General features: G+C 39.3%; 2 protein-coding genes across 2 annotated transcripts in view; one reads left to right on the forward strand and one right to left on the reverse strand.

Annotated features, from left to right (window-relative positions):
• The window catches only part of LOC308337374 (hephaestin-like), a gene marked incomplete at both ends in the record, with an annotated part of 50,926 nt that extends 35,165 nt beyond the window's left edge, over positions 1 to 15,761 (reverse strand). Inside the window, 7 exons of the mRNA XM_080795511.1 lie at positions 1,389 to 1,525; positions 3,062 to 3,230; positions 5,255 to 5,509; positions 6,592 to 6,774; positions 7,441 to 7,653; positions 9,480 to 9,724; positions 15,742 to 15,761. Coding sequence (XP_080651637.1) covers positions 1,389 to 1,525; positions 3,062 to 3,230; positions 5,255 to 5,509; positions 6,592 to 6,774; positions 7,441 to 7,653; positions 9,480 to 9,724; positions 15,742 to 15,761 — 1,222 coding nt within the window. The remainder of the gene's footprint in view (positions 1 to 1,388; positions 1,526 to 3,061; positions 3,231 to 5,254; positions 5,510 to 6,591; positions 6,775 to 7,440; positions 7,654 to 9,479; positions 9,725 to 15,741) is intronic.
• A 6,278-nt stretch (positions 15,762 to 22,039) lies between these two features.
• LOC308337105 (hephaestin) overlaps positions 22,040 to 23,733 on the forward strand; it is a gene marked incomplete at both ends in the record, with an annotated part of 126,672 nt that continues 124,978 nt past the window's right edge. Inside the window, one exon of the mRNA XM_080795136.1 lies at positions 22,040 to 22,182. The remainder of the gene's footprint in view (positions 22,183 to 23,733) is intronic.

A 23,733-nucleotide genomic window follows, 5' to 3' on the forward strand; every position in this document is an offset into this window, starting at 1 on the left:
ATATGGTTTTGCTTATTTGTGGAGCATAAGGAATAACAGGACGGACTTGGGGGGATGGAGAGGAGAAGGGAGATTGGAGAAATTGGAGGGGAAGATGAACCATGAGGGACTGTGGACTTTGAAAAACAATCTGAGGGTTTGGGAGGGGCGGGAGTGGGAGGTTGGGTGAGTCTGGTTGTGGGTATGATGGAGGGCACATAGGGATGAAACGTGAAGACATTAAGCTAAGCGTAATCAGCTGGCCAGAGAAAGACAAATATTTTATGATTTCTCTTATATGAGGTAGAGTAGTCAAAATCATACGGACAGAAAGTTGAATGGTTGTTGCCAGGAGTGAGGGGGAGGGAAGAATGAGAAGTTATTGTAGATATAGAGGTAGGTACAGAGTTTCAGTTATGTAAGATTGAAAGAGTTTTAAAGATGGATGGTGGTGATAGTTGCACAAGATTATGAAGGTATTTAATACCACTGGAGTGTACACTAAAAATGGTTAAGATGGTAAATTTTATGTTATGTGTATTTTGCCCCAGTAAAAATATTGAAGAATAAAAAAGACCGAGACTCATACTGTAAATCAGCTAACGATAGCTTAATAGTCACTGTCTGCCATCTTTCCCAAAGTGGTTTTCTGCTCTTTATATCTTCCTGTCCGGCAGATGTAAGGCCTATTGTCCATGTTCAGATCTCCTAGAATCAACTGTCACACACTTATCCCCAGAACATGCCAATTACATTACTTTCATTACCAAAATTTTCCTCCATCTAATCTATTTTACTTCCTGGCTCTACCAAGTGGCTAAACCACACCAAACTTTGCTCTATCTTTTCAATACTGTGCTTTACACAAATCTGTGCTGCTGGAAACCTTATCCAAGACCAGGTTTTAAGCTTTGTACTGCATCCCTCACCATAGCAAGCATGTCTGCATATAATGTCAATCTGTTCCTGGCCTCATATTGCCAAGAACCTGGACAATCTTACTGTGTTAAATAGATTTTCAGAAATACACCTGAAGAAGCCCTTCTAAAAGTGAAATCTGTATAGCAGTGCTACCAAAAGATGTTCACTAATTAAAGTTTCAGTAATTAAATACGATAAACTTTACATACTCTATTCCCATCTTGGATATTTTCAATGAACAAAAATAAACACAAGTCTCTGAGAAGCACTGCAGCAAAGAATACTATTTGACCACATTTAACCTAGTATTTGGCAAACACATTCAGACTCACAGCCGTTTTTTCCCACCAAACACTTAACCCTTGGAACTCAGTTTGAGAGATGCGTGTTTCAAGTGTACCTCTGAGGTACCTCCAGGCTCCAAATTCTAAATCCTCTCCAGTTCTCAGGTTCCAGTCAATGAATTTCATAAGTTAAAGATTCCTCACCCAGGATTCCAAGATGCTTATTTTCCTCCAGCTCCACCTTTTCCTGGAATGTCTCATCTTGGAAGGCTTCATACCGGACTTTCCAGTAAGTGCCCCCAATCCGACTGGAACTCTTCTGGAAGAATTTATCCGAGCCACTGGCATATAAAAAAGGCAAATGTTACATGACTTAATTGTGTATCAAATAGATCCCCATCTCATCCTTGGTCTCATCAAGTTATAGATATTTAGGAAGAACCTCAGAGATCCTCCAGGTTAAATTCCACCCAATGAAGGTATCTCCTTTGATGACACCACTAATAAGTAATACACAGAGTCTCAAGGATGTGGAGAAATTGTCAAGTCTTGAATTTTTCAAAAGTCAAGGGACTTAATTTCAGAGAAAGCAATCCCTCTTACTGTTGGATAGTTTTAATGGTTGGAGTTCTTTTTTAGAGTAGGCTAAAATCTTCTCTTGTAAATTTCAGACAATAGGACCAGTTCTGCCCTCTGAAGTTAAATAGCCTTACATCTGTCCTAATCATCCTCAGATACTCAAGATCCTTTCTCGCCTTAATTAAATATATATATATATATATATATATATATATATATATATATATATATTCATTTCAGGGCACCTGGTTGGGTCAGTCAATTAAGCAACCGACTTCAGTTCAAGTCATGATCTCAGGGTCCTGGGATTGAGTCTTGTGTCTGGCTCTGCATTCAGCAGGCGGTCTGCTTCTCCCTCTCCCTCTGCCCCTCCTCCTGCTTGTGCTTTCTTTCTCTGTCTCACTCAAATAAATAAATAAAATATTAAAAAAATATTCTTCATTTCAAAATGAAAGCCTGCTAAATTAGTAAGCACAGTTGGGAGATTTCTAGAAGCTATGCTGAGACCCAAGTCCTTATTTGCTTATGGTTTCTTCAGATTCATCCCATTATTTCTTACGGGAAGAATAAATATGATGGGTTCCCTAGAATATTCCTCCCCAAACTCTCCTAGTCTTTTACTAGGTACCTCTTCTGTAAAAGACCTGAAATCATTGACAGCCCAGTGAGTCAGTATAACTTAAGGTTAGTTCCCTAGTATCTGAATAGAGAAGGTTAGTTCCCTAGTATCTGAATAGAGAAGGTTAGTTCCCTAGTATCTGAATAGGGAACTAAACTTCTGCCTTATTTTGCCTACATCTGAGTAATGGATGAGGCAGGAAAATTTGGAGAAATTCCTCTAAAAGGATGAGAATGGAATGGCTACAAGGCAGGTTGCTCCTGCTCTTCCTGTATTTCTCCGAATGCTTTTTATACTCCTGCTCAAATGCCTCCGTCAGATTATAGAAAAGAAAGGAAGGGGAAATGAGGTAAACAATGAGTAAAATAAAGGAGAGTTGGATAAATGCCATTTCAACTCTTCTGGTTTCTTTTGGGTATTATTTTCTTAATGAAGCCTGGGATCATAGCAGAAGCTATCTGAAACTGTGCTTGAACCCTTTGCTGAGGATATGACATAACCCTACAGAAACTCAAGAGCACACTCTCCAGGGGACCACAAGAATTTGGCTAACAGTTGTTATATAAGTCCAAGCAGACAATGATTGCAACCCCCAAGTGAAGTGAGAGATTTGAGAGGTAGTAATTAATAGGTGTTGGGCTAGGCCCAAGGGAGGGGGAGGAAGCTCACTGTGTCTTACCTGCCCGGTTCCCTCAAATTCTTCCCAGTACTTCCATCATGCCCCATTGGGCCATAGTTCCATAGAATCTCATGGGCCTCAATGAAGTACTGCCGAACTTTGCCTGTGAGTTGGTTCACAGGAGGGGTCATGGAGCAAGATTTGACCTTGTAGAGTGCTTGCATGCCACCTGGAGGAAGAACATCATGGCTGGCTCCATTCCACCCAACAGGTTTTGTAGCCAGATGACCCACCTTTTTCATTCTAATGTTTTTCCCTCCCATATTTCACTAGGCCACTTTCCCTCACTCCTCAAGAACCTAGCTAAGAGAAAGGGAGGCTATGTGGGAATTCAAGTACCTTTACCTGCTAACCACAACTGACTCATTTACCAGATCGTCATTCCTGCTTCTGCAAAAGGCTTACGTTGTAGCAACGTCAGCGTTTGAACTCAGAACACTTGAGTTCCAGTCTAATTGTTATTAATTTCTGTAGGACTCTTGGCCAGTCACTTCCTAGAGTTGAACTTTAACCCCTGTTTTGTAAATGAGAGAATAAGGATGTCTATCACACTGGACTGGTGGAAGCACCACATTTTTAAAAGGGGGAGTAAGAAAAAAAAAAAAGGAGTAAGTTACATGTAAAGTGGGAAGCTCCCAAAATAATAGAACATCTTCTATACGTGGAGATGAAACTTCAGACTTGGGAATGTCAGGAAAACTTGAATTCTAAATAGTATCTCCAAATGTGGAAAAATTTACATTGAGGCATAGGGATAATAGATGATACTGCCTTATATTTTCTTGGCAACTTATATAGGTCATTCGAGTATACTATTTGATGTGAGACATTTGAGTCTCACATCATCCCAAGGAAATTTGAAAATTATAAATTAGAAATTTGAGGTTAAAAAAAGGAGGAAAAAATAATATCATTCTTTTGTTAAATATGTGCCACATGCCAAGCCTTGTGCCAGGTGCTTTATATATCCTTCAATCTTCATAACCATCATGTGAAACAGACTTTTAATGTCCCCTTTTGCAGATGAAGAAAGCAAAAGGTCAGAGAGGTTAAATAACGTGTCCAAATTTAAACGGCTAGTCAGTGGTGAAACTGAGACAATCTTCTATTTTTTTATGGCAAACTTAAATGCACATTTTCTTCTTTCAGAGAAGCTATATGAGTTACCAAAGTTAATTAAACCATTGGTAGAATGAAGATTTGAATTCAGGCTTATCTGGCAAACCCTAAGACCCATATTTGTTTCAGTATTGTGCTGCATCCCTAACCTCCATCCATATTCATTCATACCCTCTTACCCAGGTATCTTTAGGACCAAGGGAGAGCCCTGGATGATGGAGCATGGGTAAGTGGCCTCTGTTGGTCAAACCTACCACCACAGACTCATTATCCTACTAGTCTATAACTCCTTACCTCAAATCTCTACTCAAATCTACTTTCATATATACATATTACTTTCCTGACACCTACCTAATTTATCGTATATCAAATAATTCTAGAAATTAAGAGCTAACAGGGGTCTTAGTGATGATTTAGACCAAAACCCTCATTTTACAGATGTGGCAAATGAGGCTTATACATGGGAAGGGACTTTTACAAAGTCATACAGTGAGTTTTTCAGAGAGCTGAGATAATAACTCAAACGTTCTAATCTCTTGCCTAGTGTTTTTTTCATTGTCTCATATATTCCGCCTCTCCTCTGAGGCTCCTTGATGCACTATGCCATTACTTCAACAATTTTCACTCTCAAAACCAAACCTTCTACCCCTATTACTATTGGGTCCCAACTAGAGTGTCACTACTTGCCCACAAGACTCTATGATCTCCCAAAGAAGGCTTCATCTTCTTTAATCTCTCCTTCCCTCCATTTAATTAGCAGCAAATACCTCCAGGTCTTAATTCCTAAGCATTCTGAGCAAAGAAAAACAATTTAAAAATCTGCCTATCCATCTCTATACCATCTTATGTTAGAGATGAGGAAGATAAAACCCAGAGAAATGTTCCTGAGGTCACCCTGCAAGTTAATGGCTGATCCAGGGGAAAATCTGGCTAGGTCCCCAAATTGCAATCTAATATTTCATCCTTTATGCCTAGCTGGCTCATCTGAAAGACCTATCTTATGGCTCTGGCTCCTGATGATCATTAATGCCATCTCCTTTCTATACTTCAAGTGTCAAATATGTTGGCTCTCACCTTGCAAGTGACTGTTCACTTGACAGCTAATCAACCATGTGCCAGGTTCCTGAGGCACCATCTCAGCAGTCACAAAGGTGGCTGGAAAGATGTGAGCCACATCAGTGCGGTGGCCCCGGATGGTCAGTATCTGCCCATGGAAGAAAGCTGTGTGGACATCTACTTCATTGCCCATACCAAATAAGTGCCATGCCACACGCTTCTGTGCACACATGCTTAGATCTGGTAAGTTCCCAAAGACAAAGCCATTGATTGCTGCAAAGGAAAATCCAAAGAAAATATCAGAGTTAGGAAGTTAGCCTGATGGGAGATTTGCCGTCTGCCATCCATCCAAATGAATTTTTAAAAAGCATACTGTACTGACTATATACCTTATTTAATTTAAAATCTCCTAAACGGCCTGGTAGAATAGGCAGATATCATTGATCTCAACCAAGGCCCAAGGAAGTGAATTTACTTCTCTCCCAAGGCCACAGAGCTGTTAAGTAGTAGAACCAAGATTCCAATCCAGCAATATGAGGAAGCTTTCTAATGAGTGGGGTTTGTTTTGCAAGTTATTCTTCCCTTCCAGGCCAATTTCCTTCTGAAATTTCCATAGGATAATTTTCAAGTTAGCTAACTACCATGGTTATCAAAGGTAATTTGTGTAAAACCCAAGAGAAATTGGAGCTGTTGAAACCATCCTTTACATCTTCCCTCTGAGTTTTCACCTTCTTTTGGGATTGCCTGTCTTTGAGACCATCTCTGGCACCAAAGGGACATAAGTTTCTTTCTTAATTAAACAAAAATAAAATCAATTTGTTTGTACTACTAAAATCAGTTATCTACCCATGCCTCAGGGCTTTTGTGTCTTTAGTTTGTTTTAAATTTAATTGCAGTAAACAACTTCCTTACAGCCAACGATTTTCCCCCCAAAAGTGGGTAATTCTCCCAACCTTTATAGGACAAAGAAATACTGACTAACTATATCAGGGGGCAACCTTCACCCTGAGAGACTGGGAATAAAGTACATGACTATGAAATCAACAACCTAAGCAAGGTACCTAATGGCAAGAGCACCTCTCTGCAGTCAGACAGATCAGTGTTGGAATTTTAGTTGTGCACTTGTTTTTTTTTTTTTTTCTCTTCTGTAACCCTGGAGCCTCAATTTCCTCATAGGAAAAACAAGGAAAAGTTACCTAGTACTCTCAGTTCCTGTGAGGGCTAAAAACAGGGAAGAGGTACCTACTACTTTTAGTTATTATGAGGTAAATGGAAGTACCCACCAAATGTTAGGCCCAATGTAAACCTTCCATCAGTCTTTACTGTCATGGTGTGGCCACCCTCTCCCAGCTCACCATGCATCCTATTGCTTTCCTGAAAGGCTGCATCTTCTTTGTCTACTGAGGTAGGATCTGAGCAGTAAGTGACAATGTTCTCATCAATATGCCAGCTAAGGTTCTCATCTACCACACTGAAGAACAGGAAGAAATCATTATCCACATCCTTCCGCCGTGGAGGGGAATTCTCATCTAGAGTACCTAGAGTAAGTAAGAAATGTGCCTTTGAGAACCTTCTCTCCTTAGCACCAGCAACCTTCAAGGGGTATTTATAAAATTAAATAGGAAGATGGGGCCTTGGGAGTCTTTTGTCAACAGAAAAGCAGATAAAGCTTTCTGCTCCTAATTTCTATCTCCCCAGTTAAACACAATTCAGTTGAGCCAAGGACTTGAAGATTGGATGTATAGGACCTAGAATAATTCCCACTCACCATACCTGCCTGTATCTTCAACTCAGGGCCTTAATCTAACCATTTCTCTACAACACCCAGGTCTTCCAGGTCTGGCAATACTTAAACATACCATATGTCCAACGAAGTCCCCCAGTTCTCCCCCAATCCTGATGGCTACACTTTTGATCCTAACCATACTTAAACTCCTATCACACACTTTGTTTCTGTGGTTTGACTCCCATAATTACTACCTCAAGGTTTTAAAATGAAATAAGAAACTATTAAAATTTTTAAAAGGTAATGAAATAGGGAAAATAGTGGAAAAAATTTAGCAAGGTTTATTCCTGCTAATAAACAAGGACACCGAATTAACACCCCTTCAGGTTGCTGTTTAGTATGTAAGTGATTCAGCTACATCACTGTTTCCTGTAGATATCCCACACTGCATCTCAATAGATCCATGTGAGGCCTGTACCTCTTTTACATGTGATAAGTGGTCCAATGAGGCCAGTTGCAATGTCTCGTGGAGCATCTACATGAGAATGGTAGATCCAGGTGAGGCATGCTGGGTCAGCATCAGTGGGTGCATGGCCTTCTGGAATGGTCCAGTTGTAAATGTGGCTGCCTCCCGGAGGAACAGAGTCATCAGCTTTTAACCGACCAGAGGAGCCATCTGGGTATAAAGAGCCTAGAAAATGAAATTGCACATGCCCATTCTCAGGGTGAGTGAGAGGGAGCTTGGCATATATAGACACCAAGAGAGGGCTGACATATGGGACAGTGTTCCTCACAACCTGAGGATACACATTCAGGTAATATCCAGCTGAAGAATCCCAGACCTCACATCAACAATGGGTAGAAAGTTGACAACCATTGGAGAAGGAGCCATGGCCATGGAAAATGCTTCACAGCCTGATCCAGTAGTATCCTAGTATAAAACCAGTGGCACAGAAGTGAGAAAGAAAACAGAATTTCCCCCTTCAAGCACTCAGTTTGGAAAACAGAAAGCAATTACAGAATTTCAATCTTTTTAAAAGATTTTATATATATATATATATATATATATATGTATGTATATATGTATATATAACTGAACATTATATATATATGCAGTATATATATATGCATATATATACACAGTATACATATACACACATATATATACACTGTGTGTGTGTGTGTGTGTGTGTATATATATATATATATAATGTTCAGTTAGCCACATTAGTTTTTGATGTAGTGTCCAATGATTCATAAGTTATGTATAATACCCAGTGCACATAACAACATGAGCCATCCTTAATATCCATTACCCTGTAATCTAAAGCCATTAAAAATAGAACTACTTTATGATCCAGTAATTACACCAACTGGGTATTTACCCCCCCAAATACAAAATACTAATTCAGAGGGATACAAACACCCCTATGTTTATAACAACATTATTTACAATAGCCAAATTATGGAAGCAAGCTAAGTGTCTATCCATTGATGAACGGATAAGGGTGTGTTATATATATATATACAATGGAATATTATTTAGTCATACAAAAGAATGAATTCTTGCCATTTGCAATGATGTGAGTGGAGCTGGAGAGTATCATGCTAAGCAAAATAAAGTCAGTCAGAGAAAGACAAATACCATATAATTTCACTTACATGTAGAATTTAAGAAATAAATCAAATGAGCAAAGGGGAAAAAAAGAGACAAACCAAGGAATAGCTATAAACCTCTTAGCTATAGGGAACAAATTGATGATTACCAGAGGGGAGGTGGGTAGGGAGATGGGTGAAATAGGTGATAACAATTGAGGAGGGCACTTGTGATGAGCACCAGTTGAGGTATGGAATTGTTGAATCACTGTATTGTATATCTGAAACTAATACAGCACTGTACGTTAACTATAGTAGAATTTAAATTTTAAAAAAATGAAGCCAACTTAATGGTCAGTTGGTCCACTTACCCTTTTTATGGAGGAGAAAACAGGAAAAATAACTTGTCCAAGGCTATACAGGAATTAGTGGGCCAGTCAAAACCTGGATTCCCTTTATACTTTAGTCACTCACTGTTGTGTCATTATTATAGGCCACTGGGTGGGAGATACAGATTAGTAAACTGCTCTTAAGAAAAAGAAATGGACCTTTCCGAAGACCATGATACTAGAATAGTGTTCCTTTATATTCACAGCACACTCTCTTCTTTCCAAAGAACAACCAATTATTTTATGGAAATGTCATTCAAGTAATTCTTCATGATAAAAGGCAGATTGAATCTCCATATACCTAATGAAGAATACGAGGCCCAGAGAGGGGAAGTGGCTTGTCCAGAATCACAGCGTATGAACAGCAGAAGTGATAACATTTGTTATCAGTTTTTCTGGGAATGTCCCTGCCACCTCAGATCAATAAAGAGAAAAAAGTCTATTTTCATTCCTAGCTCCTCTCTCTTAAATGTTAGTAAAAGAAATGCAATATCTATTGTGAATGGGAGAAAGAACGGGTGGTCTGATTTACCTTCTGAGTCCTTTTCATAGAAAACGCCATGGGGGTGTATGGTGTAGGGGCGAGAGGCAAAATTCTTCAGGTGGATAAGGATGACATCTCCCACCTCAGCCTGCAGCACTGGTCCCAAAAAACCCAACCAAGCTGGCTGGACCATTTCATCCATGTATGAGCCATCTCTGTATTCCTTGTAAATGGTTTTCTTGTAACTGCTCCCTATCCGGTTCTTGTCAGATTTTAGGAAGCTGGAAGCTACTCTGGGAAGGAAGAAGAGAAAGACTCAGAATTTTGCCACCATCTTCAAACCTCTGGAGAGTTCTTTTCCAGAAGCAGCTGGCCAAAAATGACTATTTTTTGTTTAAAGCAAAACAAGAGAAAATGAGATTGTACTGATCAAAACACAGAAGCTTAGAGTTTAACTTTTAGACAATGGGAAGCATTAAATTAAGGCATATAAAATTGGGGCACCTGGGTGGCTTAGTCAGTTAAGTGTCTGCCTTTGGCTTGGGTCGTGATCCCAGGGTCCTGAGATTGACCCTTGCATTGGGCTCCCTGCTCAGTGGCAGTCTGCTTCTCCCTCTCCCTCTGCCCCTCCCCCTGCTTGTTCTCTCTCTCTCTCTCTCTCTCTCTCTCTCCCTCTCTCTGTGTCTTTCTATCTCAAATAAATAAACAAAAAAATTGTAAAAAAAACATATAAAATGCTAATATTTGACCACTTTTAACCTCCAAAAAAGCAATTTCACACAGTCCAACCTAATATATAGTAATGGGGAGACAATCAAATATGGACTGACTCTTTTTAAGTGATCAAATCCCAATCTATATGGCCTGACCTTGCATCATCTTGCTATATATGTGAGATCTTATAGCATAGTTGTTAAGGTCACAAATGCTAGAGCTGGGATGACTTGATTAAATGCCCATATCGTTACTTTCAAATCTGTGGAAATTTGAACCAGTTACTTAACTACTTTATGCACAATTTCCCCATCTGTAAAATGGACATAATCATAGTACCAAGTTCAGACACTTGATATTGATGACTAAAAAAATTAAAATATATAAAGAGCTTAGGACAGTGCCTGGGAAATAGTAAACGCTTAATAGATGTTAACTATTATTTCAAAATATTGGGGATAGGGAGGGGGAGGAGCAAGATGGCAGAGGAGTAGGAGACCTAAATTTTGTCTGGTCTCAGAAATTCAGTTAGATAGTTATCAAACCACTCTGAACACCTACAAATTCAACGGGAGACCAAAGAAAAGAATAGAAGCAATTCTATGAACAGTAAAGCATCCGCTTTCTGGAGGGAAGGACCTGTGGAGAAGTGAATCTGAGGCGATATACTGAATGATAGACCATGGTTGGGGAGGGGCCGGCTCCTGGCAAATGGTAAATCAGCAGAGCACAAAATCAGAACTTTTAGAAGTCAGTTCCACTGAGGGACATTGCTCCAGAGGCTAAGCAGGGGGTGAAGCCCTCGCTGGGACAGTTGGTCTCAGGGCCTGCAGGGTCACAGAAAGACCAGGGGTACCTGAGTATGGCAAACACCCAAGTCTTGGAGTGGAGAAGCCAGCTGCAGAGATGGAGCTGAGGAGTGGGCTCTCAGATCAGGGCTACCTTAAACCACGATATGAGGCACATTCAGACCACTACTCTTCAAGAAGGGAGCCCACAAGTGGCATATCCAGGGAGACCCCACTCCCTTCCTCCACCAGGAGGAGCAGTGCAGGAGTGCACTGCAGGAATCTGCTGGGATTGGAGATTCCAAATGGGACCATGTGCCAGAGATAGAAACACTTGGTCACAGGCTGGCTGACCACAGAGTGTGGCGAGAGAACAGGGACACACGAGTGATTGTTTTTCCCTGAGGATGCACTGAGGAGTAGGACCTTGAGCTCTTGGCTCCTCTGGGTCAGAGATTGGGAGGCTGCCATCTTCATTCTTGTCCTCCAAAGCTATACAGAAAGCATTCAGGGAACAAAATCTACTGAGAGTAAACACGAGCAGATTGTTTAGCCTGGGCCCTGGCAAGGGAAGTGCAATTCCACGTTGGGCAAAAATATTTGACAGTCACTGCAATGCCCCCACCCCCCATAATATCAGCAAAAACATCCAGCTAAGACCAAGTTTACTGATCAATGAGAACTACAAAACACCAGTGGTCAGGGAATACAGTACATAGAATTTATGTGTCCCCTGCCCATAATTCTTTTGTCTTTCAAAGCTAAATTTTTAAAATTTTCCTTATTTTTTTCCTTTTTCTATTTTTCCTCATTCCTATTTTAACCTATTTTAACCATTTTATCATATCAATGCCTTTTAAAAATATTTTTTTAATTTTCATGTTTATAGTCATATTCTATCCCTTCATTGTATTTAACCTTATTTTTATATACATGTAAGATTTTCTTTCTCTAAAATTTTGGGATACAGTTTCTTACAACAGACAAAAATATACCCAAAATCTAGCATATGGCTTTGTTCTAATCTCCAGCCTGATCACATTCTCATTTTTAAAAATTTTTTTAAAAGATTTTATTTACTCAAAAAAAAAAGATTTTATTTACTCATTTGACAGAGAGAGATCACAAGTGGGCAGAGAGAGAGGAGGAAGCAGGCTCCCCACTGAGCAGAGAGCCTGATGTGGGGTTCGATCCCAGGACCCTGGAATCATGACTTGAGCCAAAGACAGAGGCTTTAACCCACTGAGCCACCCAGGTGCCCCGACATTCTCATTTTTTTTAATCAACCAACTTCTTATCAATTCCTTTTCAAAAATCTTTTTTTTTAAATTCTCATCTTTTGAGTCATAGTCTATCCATTTATCAAGTTTACACTTACATACATATGTGTATGTACACATATATGTTTACCCTTACACATATATATTTATGTTATAAATATATATATAAGTTTTTCCTTCTTTAAAATTATGGGAGGCAGTTTCTTCTAACAGATCAAAATTAACCCAAAATCAAGTGTGTGGCTCTGTTCTATTAACCATCCTACTCATATTTTTTTCCTTTCTTCTTTCCCCAGTTTTGGGTCCCTTCTGATTTGATAAATGTATATTTTTCTGAGGTTGTTGTTGTTACCCTTTTAGCACTTTGCTCTCTCATTCATCTATTCTTCTCTGGACAAAATAACAAGGCAGAAAAACTCACCTAAAACAAAACAAAACAAAACAAAAACCAAGAGACAGTATACCGACAGCAGGAGACCTAATTGATACAGATATTAGTAAGATGTCAGAACTAGAGTCCAGAATGATGATTATCAAGATGCTATCTGGGCTTGAATAAAGCATAGAATATTCAAGGGAGTCCCATTCTGGAAAAATAAAAGTGACTTTGGGAGAAATAAAAGAAAAAAAAATACAACCAAGTAGAAATTTAAAAAAAGCTATTAATGAGGTGCAATAAAAAAAAAAAACTGAGACTCCTACTGCTAGGATAAATGAGGCAGAAGAGAGAATTAGTGATAGGGAATACCAAATGATGGAGAATAAGGAAGCAGAGAAAAATAGAGTGAAACAACTACTAGATCAGGAAGGGAGAAATTGAGAGATAAGTGATACCATAAGAAAAAAAAATATTAGAATAATTGGGATCCCAGAAGAAGAAGAACAAAGCGGGGAGTGGGGAAAGAAGGTCTATTGAAGAAATTATAGCAGAGACTTTCCCTAATTTGGGGAAGGAAACAAGCATCAAAATCCGGGAGGCAGGGACGCCTGGGTGGCTCAGTTGGTTAAGCGGCTGCCTTTGGCTCAGGTCATGATCCCGGCGTCCTGGGATCGAGTCCCACATTGGGCTCCTTGCTCTGCAGGGAGCCTGCTTCTCCCTCTGCCACTCTGTCTGCCTGTGCTCACTCTCTCTCTCTCTCTCTCTCTCTCTGACAAATAAATAAAATTAAAATCTTTAAAAAAAAATCCGGGAGGCACAGAGAGCCCCCTCAAAATCAATAAACATAGGTCAACACTTCATCATCAAATAGTAAAGCTTACAAGTCTCAGAGACAAAGAGAAAATCCTGAAAGCACCTTGGGAAAAGAGACCTATAAACTACAAAGGTAGAAATATTATATTGACAGCAGACCTAAACACAGACACCTGGCAGGCCAGAAAGGATTGGCTTGATATATTCAGAGCACCAAACAAGAAAAATGTTGAGTCAAGAATACTATATCCAGCTAGGCTGTCATTGAAAATAGAAGGAGAGGTAAAAAGCTTCCAGGTCAAACAAAATCTAAAAGAATTTGCCAACACCAAACCAGCCTTACAGGAAATATTGAAGGGGGTCCTCTAAGCAAAGAGAGAGCCTAAAAGTAACAGACCAGAAAGGAACAGGGACAACATACAAGAACAGTCACCTTACTGGCAATATAGTGTCACTAAATTCATATCTTTCAATAGTTACCCTGAATGTAAATGGGCTAAATGTCTCAATCAAAATACAGAAGGTATCAGAATGGATTAAAACAAACAAACAAACAAACAAACAAAAACAAGACAAGACCCATCCATATGCTGTCTACAAGAAACTCATTTTAGACCCAAAGACACCTCCAGATTTAAAGTGAGGGGGTGAAAAACAATATACCATGCTAATGGACATCAAAAGAAACTTGAGGTAGCAATCCTTATATTAGACAAACTAGATTTTTAAGCCAAAGACTATAATAAGAGATGAGGAAGGACATTATATCATACCTAAAGGGTCTGCCCAACAAGAAGATCTAACAATTTTAAATATTTATGCCATTAACGTGGGAGGAGCCAATTATATAAACCAATTAATAACAAAATCAAAGTAACACATTGACAATAATACAATAATAGTAGGGGACATTAACACCCCCTCACTGAAATGGACAGATCATCCAAGCAAAAGATCAACAAGGAAATAAAGGCTTTATATGATACACTGGACCAGATGGACATCACAGATATATTCAGAACATTCCATCCTAAAACAGCAGAATACACGTTCTTCTCTAGTGCACATGAGACATTTTCCAGAAGAGAGCACATCCTGGGTCACAAATCAGGTCTCAACTGGCACCAAAAGATTGGGATCATTCCCTGCATATTTTTGGACCACAGTGCTTTGAAACTAGAACTCAACCACAAAAAGAAAGTTGGAAAGAACTCAAATACATGGAGGCTAAAGGGCATCCTACTGAAGAATGAATGGGTCAACCAGGAAATTAAAGAAGAATTGAAAAAATTCATGGAAACATGGAAAAAAAATTCATGTTCAAAATCTTTGGGATGCAGCAAAGGCGGTCCTGAGAGGAAAGTATATAGCCATACAATCCTTTCTCAGTGAACCAAGAAGGTCTCAAACACACAACCTAACCCTATACCTAAAAGAGCTGGAGAAAGAACAGCAAAGAAAGCCTAAACCCAGCAGGAGAAGAGAAATTATAAAGATCAGAGCAGAAATCAATGAAATAGAAACCAAAAGAACAATCGAACAGAGCAATGCAACTAGGAGCTGAGTTCATTGAAAGAATTGATAATATTGACAAACCCCTGGCCAGACTTATCAAAAAGAAAACAGAAAGGACTCAAATAAATAAAATCATGAATGAAATTCAACCACAACCAACACCAAAGAAATACAAACAATTATAAGAACGTATTATGAGCAACTATACGCCAGCAAATTTGACAATATGGAAGAAATGGATGCATTCCTAGAGATGTATAAATACCAAAACTGAACCAGGAAGACATAGAAAACCTGGACAGACCTATAACCAGTAAGGAGATTGAAGCAATCATCAAAAATCTCCCAAGAAACAAGAGCCCAGGGCCAGACGGCTTCCCAGGGGAATTCTACCAAACATTTAAAGAAGAATTGATACCTATTATTCTGAAACTCTTCCAAAAAAAAATAGATATGGAAGGAAAACTTCCAAACTCATTTTATGAGGCCAGCATTACCTTGACCCCAAAACCAGACAAAGATTCCATGAAAAGGAGAATTACAGACCAATATCCCTGATGAACATGGATGCAAAAATTCTCACCAAAATACTAGCCAATAGGATCCAACTGTTCACTGAAAGGATTATTCACCACGACCAAGTGGGATTTATTCCTGGGCTGCAAGGTTGGTTCAACATCTGCAAATCAATCAATGCAGTACAGTACATTAATAAAAGAAAGAACAAGAACCATAGATGCTGAAAAAGAAAAACTCTTGGTGAAGTACAGCATCCTTTCTTGAACAAAACTCTTCACAGTGCAGGGATAGAGGGTACATACCTCAATAGCATAAAAGCCATGTATATGAAAAACCCACAGCGAATATCATTCTGAATGGGGAAAAACTGAGAGCTTCTCCCCTAAGGTCAGGAACATGGCAGGGCTGTCCACTATCACCACTGTTATTCAACATAATACTAGAAGTCCTAGCCTCAGCGATCAGACAACAACATGAAATAAAAGACATCCGAATCACGGGGCGCCTGGGTGGCTCAGTGGGTTAAAGCCTCTGCCTTCGGCTCAGGTCATGATCCCAGGGTCCTGGGATCGAGCCCCGCGTCGGACTCTCTGCTCCGCAGGGAGCCTGCTTCCTCCTCTCTCTCTGCCTGCCTCTCTGCCTAGTTGTGAATTCTCTCTGTCAAATAAATAAAATATTAAAAAAAAAAGACATCCGAATCAGCAAAGAAGAAGTCAAAATCTCACTCTTTGCAGATGATATGATACTTTACGTGGAAAATCCAAGAGACTCCACTCCAAAACTGCTAGAACTCATACAGGAATTCAGTAAAGTGTCAGGATATAAAAAGCAATGCACAGGAATCGGTTGCATTTCTATACCCCAACAAGACAGAAGAAAGAGAAATTAAGGTGTTGATCCCATTTACACTTGCACCCAAAGCCATAAGATACCTAAGAATAAATCTTACCAAAGAAGCAAAGAATCTGTACTCAGAAAACTACAGAGTACTCATGACAGAAATTGAAGAAGACACAAAGAAGTGGAAAAACGTTCCATGCTCATGGGTTGGAAGAACAAATGTGGTGAAAATGTCTATGCTACCTAGAGCAATCTGCACATTTAAAGCAATCCCTCTCAAAATGCCATCAACTTTTTCCCCAAGAAATGAAACGAATAATCCTAAAATTTATATGGAACCAGATAAGACCCCAAATAGCCAAAGGAATGTTGAAAAAGAAAAGCAAAGCTGGTGGCATCACAATTCCAGACTTCAAGCTCTATTACAAAGCTGTCATCGTCAAGAAAGTATGGCACTGGCACAAAAACAGACACATAGATTAGATCAAGGGGACAGAATGCAGAGCCCAGAAATGGACCCTCAGCTCTATGGTCTAGTAATCTTCGACAAAGCAGAAAAGAACGTCCAATGGAAAAAAGATGGTCTCTTGAACAAATGGGGTTGGGAAAATTGGACAGCCACATGCAGAAGAATGAAACTGGACCATTTCCTTACAGCACACACAAAAATAGACTCAAAAGGGATGGAAGACCTCAGTGTGAGACAGGAATCCATGAAAATCCTTGAGGAGAACACAGGCAGCAACCTCTTCGACCTCAGCCGCAGCTACTTCTTCCTAGAAACATCACCAAAGGCAAGGGAAGCAAGCGCAAAAATGAACTATGCTGACTTCATCAAGATCAAAAGCTTTTGCACAGCAAAGGAAACAGCCAACAAAACCAAAACACAACTGACAGAATGGGAGAAGATATTTGCAAATGACATCTCATATACAGGGCTAGTATCCAAAAATCTATAAAGAACTTATCAAACTCAACACCCAAAGAACAAATAATCTGATCAAGAAATGGTCAGAAGACATGAACAGACATTTCTGCAAAGAAGACATGCAGTTGGCCAACAGACACATGAAAAAAGGCTCAACATCACTCAGCATCAGGGAAATACAAATCAAAACCCCGCTGAGATACCGCCTCACACCAGTCAGAACGGGTAAAAATAACCAGTCAGGAAATGACAGGTGTTGGCGAGGATGCAGAGGAAGGGGAACCCTCCTACACCGTTGGTGGGATTGCAAGCTGGTGCAACCACTCTGGAAAACAGTATGGAGTTTCCTCAAGTAGTTGAAAATAGAGCTACCCTATGACCCAGCAATTGCACTACTGGATATTTACCATAAAGATACAAATGTAGTGACCCGAAGGGGCATGAGCACTGCAATGTTTATAGCAGCAATGTCCACAATAGCCAAGCTGTGGAAAAGGGGCCTAGATGTCCATCAGCAGATGAATGGATAAAGAAGATGTGGTATACACACACACACACACACACACACACACACACATATATACATGCAATGGAATACTATGCAGCCATCAAAAAAGAAAACGAAATCTTGCCATTTGCAATGATGTGGATGGAACTATAGGGTATTGTGCTAAGTGAAATAAGTCAATCAGAGAGAGACAATTATCATATGATATCACTGATATGAGGAATTTGAGAAGCAGTGTGGGGGGTCATGGGGAAGAGAAGGAATAATGAAATAAGATGGGATCAGGGAGTGAGACAAACCGTAAAAGACTCTTAATCTCAGGAAACAAACTGAGGGTTGCTGGAGGGGAAGGGGGTTGGAGGGATGGAGTCCCTGTGTTATCTTCATTGGAAAGGGCATGTGCTATGATGAGTGCTCTGAATTGTGTAAAACTGATGATTCACACACCTGTATCCCTGTAACAAATACTACATTATATGTTAATTTGAAAAATGGCATGATGGAACCTGCTGGTCAGAAGCAGTGCTAGGTATGTAAAGGGAGGATAGTGGTTTCAGAGGTTTGGTCTCCAGCAGACAACTCCTTCCTCCTTGTACCTTTCTACTTTTCCCATAGATCTTTTTCCTTTTTCTTTCTTTTTTTTTTTTTTTTTTTTTACTTGAATGAACTATTAGGGGCAAGCTCATGAAATGACCTTGAGGTAAAGTAGGCAGGCTGGTTATGCCAGGGTACTGTCCATGGCTTTTTATTTTTACTAAGTACCTTATATTACCAGTAAATTTCACTGTAGGGAAGATGGGATGGAAAAATAATACATTTGTTGAAGGTCCCTAAGGTGTTGAGCACTGTGCTTCAGGTTCATGCAAATGCAAGCTTATTTAATCTTCACCATGTTTCACTCATGGAAGTTTTATTGTTCCTATTTTACAGATGAGGAACCATTGGCTCAGAAAGTTTAGGTAAATAGTTCAGAATAAGCCAGCTAGGATACAAACCCTAGTCTTTCTGACTTTAAACACTATGTTTCCAACACTAAATAGTGAGGTACCCTCTGAACCTCTCATCTAGCCATCTCAGGGCCATGCCCTTGTGATTGCCCCTACACAGTTATAACCTGGAAATATTGATTAGGTAAATAAATAAAGGTATGAGTTGGTGACAGAAGTTGAAACTAGGATTCTTTTTTTATTTCTTTTTTGTTAAAGATTTTATTTATTTATTTGATGGAGAGAGAGATCACAAGTAGGCAGAGAGGCAGGCAGAGAGAGAACGGGAAGCACGCTCCCTGCTGAGCAGAGAGCCTGATGTGGGGTTTGATCCCAGGACCCTGAGATCATGACCTGAGCCGAAGGCAGAGGCTTTAACCCACTGAGCCACCCAGGTGCCCCTCTTTTTTTTTATTTCTTTTTTGTTACTGAAGTGTAATTAACATACAGTGTTACATTAGTTTCATATATGTACTGTAATGATTCAACAATTCTGTACATTGCTCAGTGCTCCTCAAGATAAGTATAGTCTTGATCCGCTTTACTTATTTCATCCCTCCATTTACCCACCTCCCCTTTGGCAGCTACTAGTTTGTTTTCTGTCTTTAAGAGTTTATTTTTTAATCTTTTTTCTTTGTTTTGTTTCTTATATTCCACATATGAAAGAAATAATGTGGTATATTTCTTTCTCTGACTGATTTACTTCACTTAGCGTTGTAGTCTTTAAGTCCATCCATGTTACTGCAAATGGCAAGATTTCATTCTCTTTTTTGGCTGTGTGATATTCCATTATATATGCATACCATATCTTCTAATTCATTCATCTATTGACAGTTACTTAGGCTGTTTTCATATCCTGGTTATTCTAAATAATGTTGCAATAAACATAGGGGTGAATACACCTTTTCAAATTAGTGTTTTCATTTTCTTTGTGTAAATACCCAGTAGTGAAATATCTGGATTATATAGTAATTTTTTTTCTTTTTTTTTTTTGAGGAAACTCCAGACTGTTTTGCTGCACCAAATTTCATTTCCACCAAGAGTATATGAGGCTTCTTTTTTTCTACACATCCCCTCCAAGACGTGTTATTTCTTCTGTTATTTTAGCTATTCTAACAGGTGTGAGGTGATACCTTATTGTGGTTTTGATTTGCATGTCCCTGATGATTAATGACATTGAGCATATTTCCATGTATCTTTGGTCATCCATATGTCTTCTTTGGAAAAATGTCTATTCAGGTGTTCAGTTCATTTTTAAAGTAGTTATTTGTTTGATTTTGGGCTTTGGTTTTGAGTTGTATATTTTTTTAAAAGATTCACTTATTCATTTTCCAAAAAGAGAGAGAAAGAGAGAGCATGAGCAGGGGGAGGGGCAGAAGGAGAGAGAGACTCTCCAGCAGACTCCCTGCTGAACACAGAACCCAACACAGGGCTTGATCTCAGAACCCCAAGACCATGACGTGAGCTGAAGTCAAGAGTCAGATGCTTAACTGAGCCACCTAGGTGCCCTGTGAGTTGTTTAAATTCTTTATATATATTGGATATTAACTTCTTATTGGATATATCATTTATAAATATATTTTCCCATTCAGCAGGTTGCCTTTGTGTTTTGAGACTTAAATGACTTTTTAAAAAAATATATTTTGTTTATTTATTTGCCAGAGAGAGAGAGATCACAAGTAGGCAGAGAGGCAGGCAGAGAGAGAGGGGGAAACAGGCTCCCTGCTGAGCAGAAAGCCCCACGCAGGGCTCGATCCCAAGACCCCGAGATCGTGACCTGAGCCAAAGACAGAGGTTTAACCCACTGAGCCATCCAGGCGCCCTGAGACTTAAAGGACTTTTACGTACATTCTGGTCTTGTGTTTCTCAAATGTGCCTTTAGAGTGAGAAAGATTACTTGCTGGTGCTCCACGCCTAACCACATTGTCTGAGGGGGCAGCCATACAAATGGGCAGGTCCCTAAATCACCTTAGCCTCCCCATTTTCTTTCTCCTAGTCCCACTAGGAAATCTCCACCTTTATCGTCTATAGATAGTGAGGGTTTACTATAACATTCTTTTTAGGGAAATAATTTTGCTCCCAAAAATAATTTTTAATAATGGTAACTCTTAATCAATTTCTGCATTTTATAGGTAAAGTAATTGAGTCCCATAAAGGCAAAATGACTTGTCCAAGATTATCTCTGTTTTTAGTAATATAACTAGAACTTAAAACCAAGATCCTTGAAATATTTTTTTTAGCATGAATTAGTACAACTTGTTTTCTAAGAATGAGAAAGGAAAATTTAGATTAATTTCTTTATTAAAATTTGAAATGATAACTTATTTTCTGGAATTTACTTTTTGTCAAACGTGTGTTAAATAGTTCATATGATTAATTTTATTCCAGTTTTCATAAAAGCCCTATTAACAGATACTATAATTATTCTCAACTTTACAGAGATATAACTGAGGCTTAGAAGGATTTAGTGACTTTTCCAAGGTCACAGAGTCAGGAAGTTGTAGAGTTGGGATTTGTATCCAGGATGTCTGATTCTAGTTTCTGTGCTCTTAATAAGCTGCCATGTTGCATGTTTTTATATTGCAAATCAGTCTACAGCAGGGGTATTCCAACTATAGCTTGTGGGGCAAATCTGTCCTGCTCCTTGTTTTTTAAATTAACTATTATTTGTTCATAGATATACCTAATGTGCTGCAATGGGCTATTTTAGTAGTTATAACAGAGAAAGGCTATATGTTCTCCAAATAAAATATTTACTAGCTGTTCCCTTACTGAACTAGTTAACCAACTGCTGTTCTATAGCTATTGACTTATACATTCTTTAGGTGACCCCTGAGGAAAGGTTCCAGAATTGCACCCAGGATTTGTAGACGTAGGCACTCTGTGCCCTCACGGTGAATTGCTGAATGACTAATATAAGCTGAGAAACCTAGTCTTGTTGGCATCCTGCTGCCTTCACTGTGTTGACTTAAGTGTGTCTATATGATCTGTTTCTTGTTGTATTTTATGAGTCAGAACAGAGGCCTTATCCCTTCCACTCCCTGTCATAAATGTCCTAGAGCCTGGACTTGGATCTCAGCTTAATGGGTTTGTTCACCACCTTCCCTTTGTAACTTCAAGGTCTGCATATGTGCCAAGTAGGGGAAGAGGTAGATAACCCCAAGGGCTTCTATGGCCTGATTCAGCTTCCTTTGATCACTAAGCTTTTCTGAATGAACTGTAACTTGTGACTCCTCCCCTTTCCCTTCTGATTGCTTCTATTTGGTTAAGCCTGGGGTGCAGTCTGTGGCGTAAGCTTCTAAGTGTCTAGGCACCCTTAAGTACCTTCACTGGTTTATGACCCAGACTTTGTCCCATCAGCTCAGTCTTTGAAAGTTCTCCTCTTTGGACCCTGCTCCAGATACTTTAAAGCCAGGAGAGAAAAATGTGTTGAGCCTGCCTAGAGAACAGCATTTACTTCTAGCCAAGATTTCATCACAAAGTAAGGATATTAGGTGGTATAACCACCATCATACCTGTCTCCTTCTAATACCTGGGTCTCGTGGGTAGATGCAGTCCTTTCCAAAGAGGTATGGAACTCTCTACCTTTTCTCCACAAATTACTCTGTACCTATTCTTTCCTTATACTTTGCTTTTTTGAAACCTTTCTTTTCTACTATTAATGTAAAGAGTATGCTATCTTCATGGAATCCCAGATATATAAATTTATAGAGTTGGGAGGGTCTATATCTAATTCAAGGTCTTCATTGTACAAATAGGGAAACTGAGGCCAGGAGAAAAGAAGAGTCTGAACCAAGGCCACATGGTTGATTACTGCCAAAGCAAACCAGGGCTGGAACCTAGGTGATTTGACTCAGGCTAGTCATTTTTCATTACTCTCTTTCTGGTAAGAATAAGGATGGCCTTTGATTTAAAAAAAATAATCCAGACTCATGTTTTTCTCCAGAATTTTAGGGTCCATTTGCTTTTTTTCAGTTTATTTTTTTAATTTAATATTTCCAATTCCTCTGGGTCTTCGTAGGTTTTAGGATATTGACCTCTGTTAATCCAGACTATATTTTAGCTACATTTGTTCTCCTTGAGGGAAAATGTTGGTAATATAGTCCTGGGTTTTCACTCTAGGAATTGCTAGAAATGGGAGAGGTGGAGTTAATGTACATTAAAAAAAATTCTAACAGTGACTGGTGCACGGAAGGCACATAATTTTGAAGTCACTTTCTTCATCTCAAAAAAGTTATCTGTTTCTCCCCTTAGCAACACAGTATGATAATGTGGTGGCTAAAAGTCTAGATGGGCTCAGTAAAATTCCCCTTCTCCTTTAACTTCCTAACAGTGTGACCTTGTACATGTTACCTTCTTTCTCAGAGCCTGGTTTTCTTCAGCTGTAAAATAAGAATTAGAGTAATTGTTTCACAAGATGATTGTGAGACTTAAAGAATGCTTGTAAAGTAGTTATCATAGGGCCTGGCATGTAGAAAGCTCTTCATTTTATTACCAGTTTCATTTTTTTTTCTATTATCAAGCAACCATGCCTTAGAATAACATGCAGGGCTTACAACTGTGTTTCACAGCAGAAGGAAAAAATTTGGTGGGTGTGGGGGCCCTTCCCACATCTAATAAGTCTTCCAAAAGACCCCATTTCTTTTTTTTAACACCTTAATTTAATTTTATTTTTCTCAGTGTTCCAAGATTCATTGTTTATGCACCACACCCAGTGCTCCATGCAATACATGCCCTCCTTAATACTCACCATCAGGCTCACCCATCCCCTCACTCCCTCCCTTCCAAACTCCTCAGTTTGTTTCTCAGAGTCTAGTCTCTCATACTTCATCTTCCCCTCCGATTTCTCCCAATTCATTTTTCCTTTCTTTCTCTTAATGTCCTCCATGTTATAATAGGGCTGCTGGAATTTGTCCGTGAGCTTTGACTGGTCACACTGACAGTGCATTCTCCTCCCCCTTTCAGCAAAGACCAACTATCAAGCTTTGATAAGAAAAATGCAGCCCACCCCCTTGCAATTCCTCCTGAGATC

This window comes from Martes martes, assembly GCF_963455335.1.
Source record: "Martes martes genome assembly, chromosome: X".
Taxonomy (NCBI): Eukaryota; Metazoa; Chordata; class Mammalia; order Carnivora; family Mustelidae; genus Martes; species Martes martes.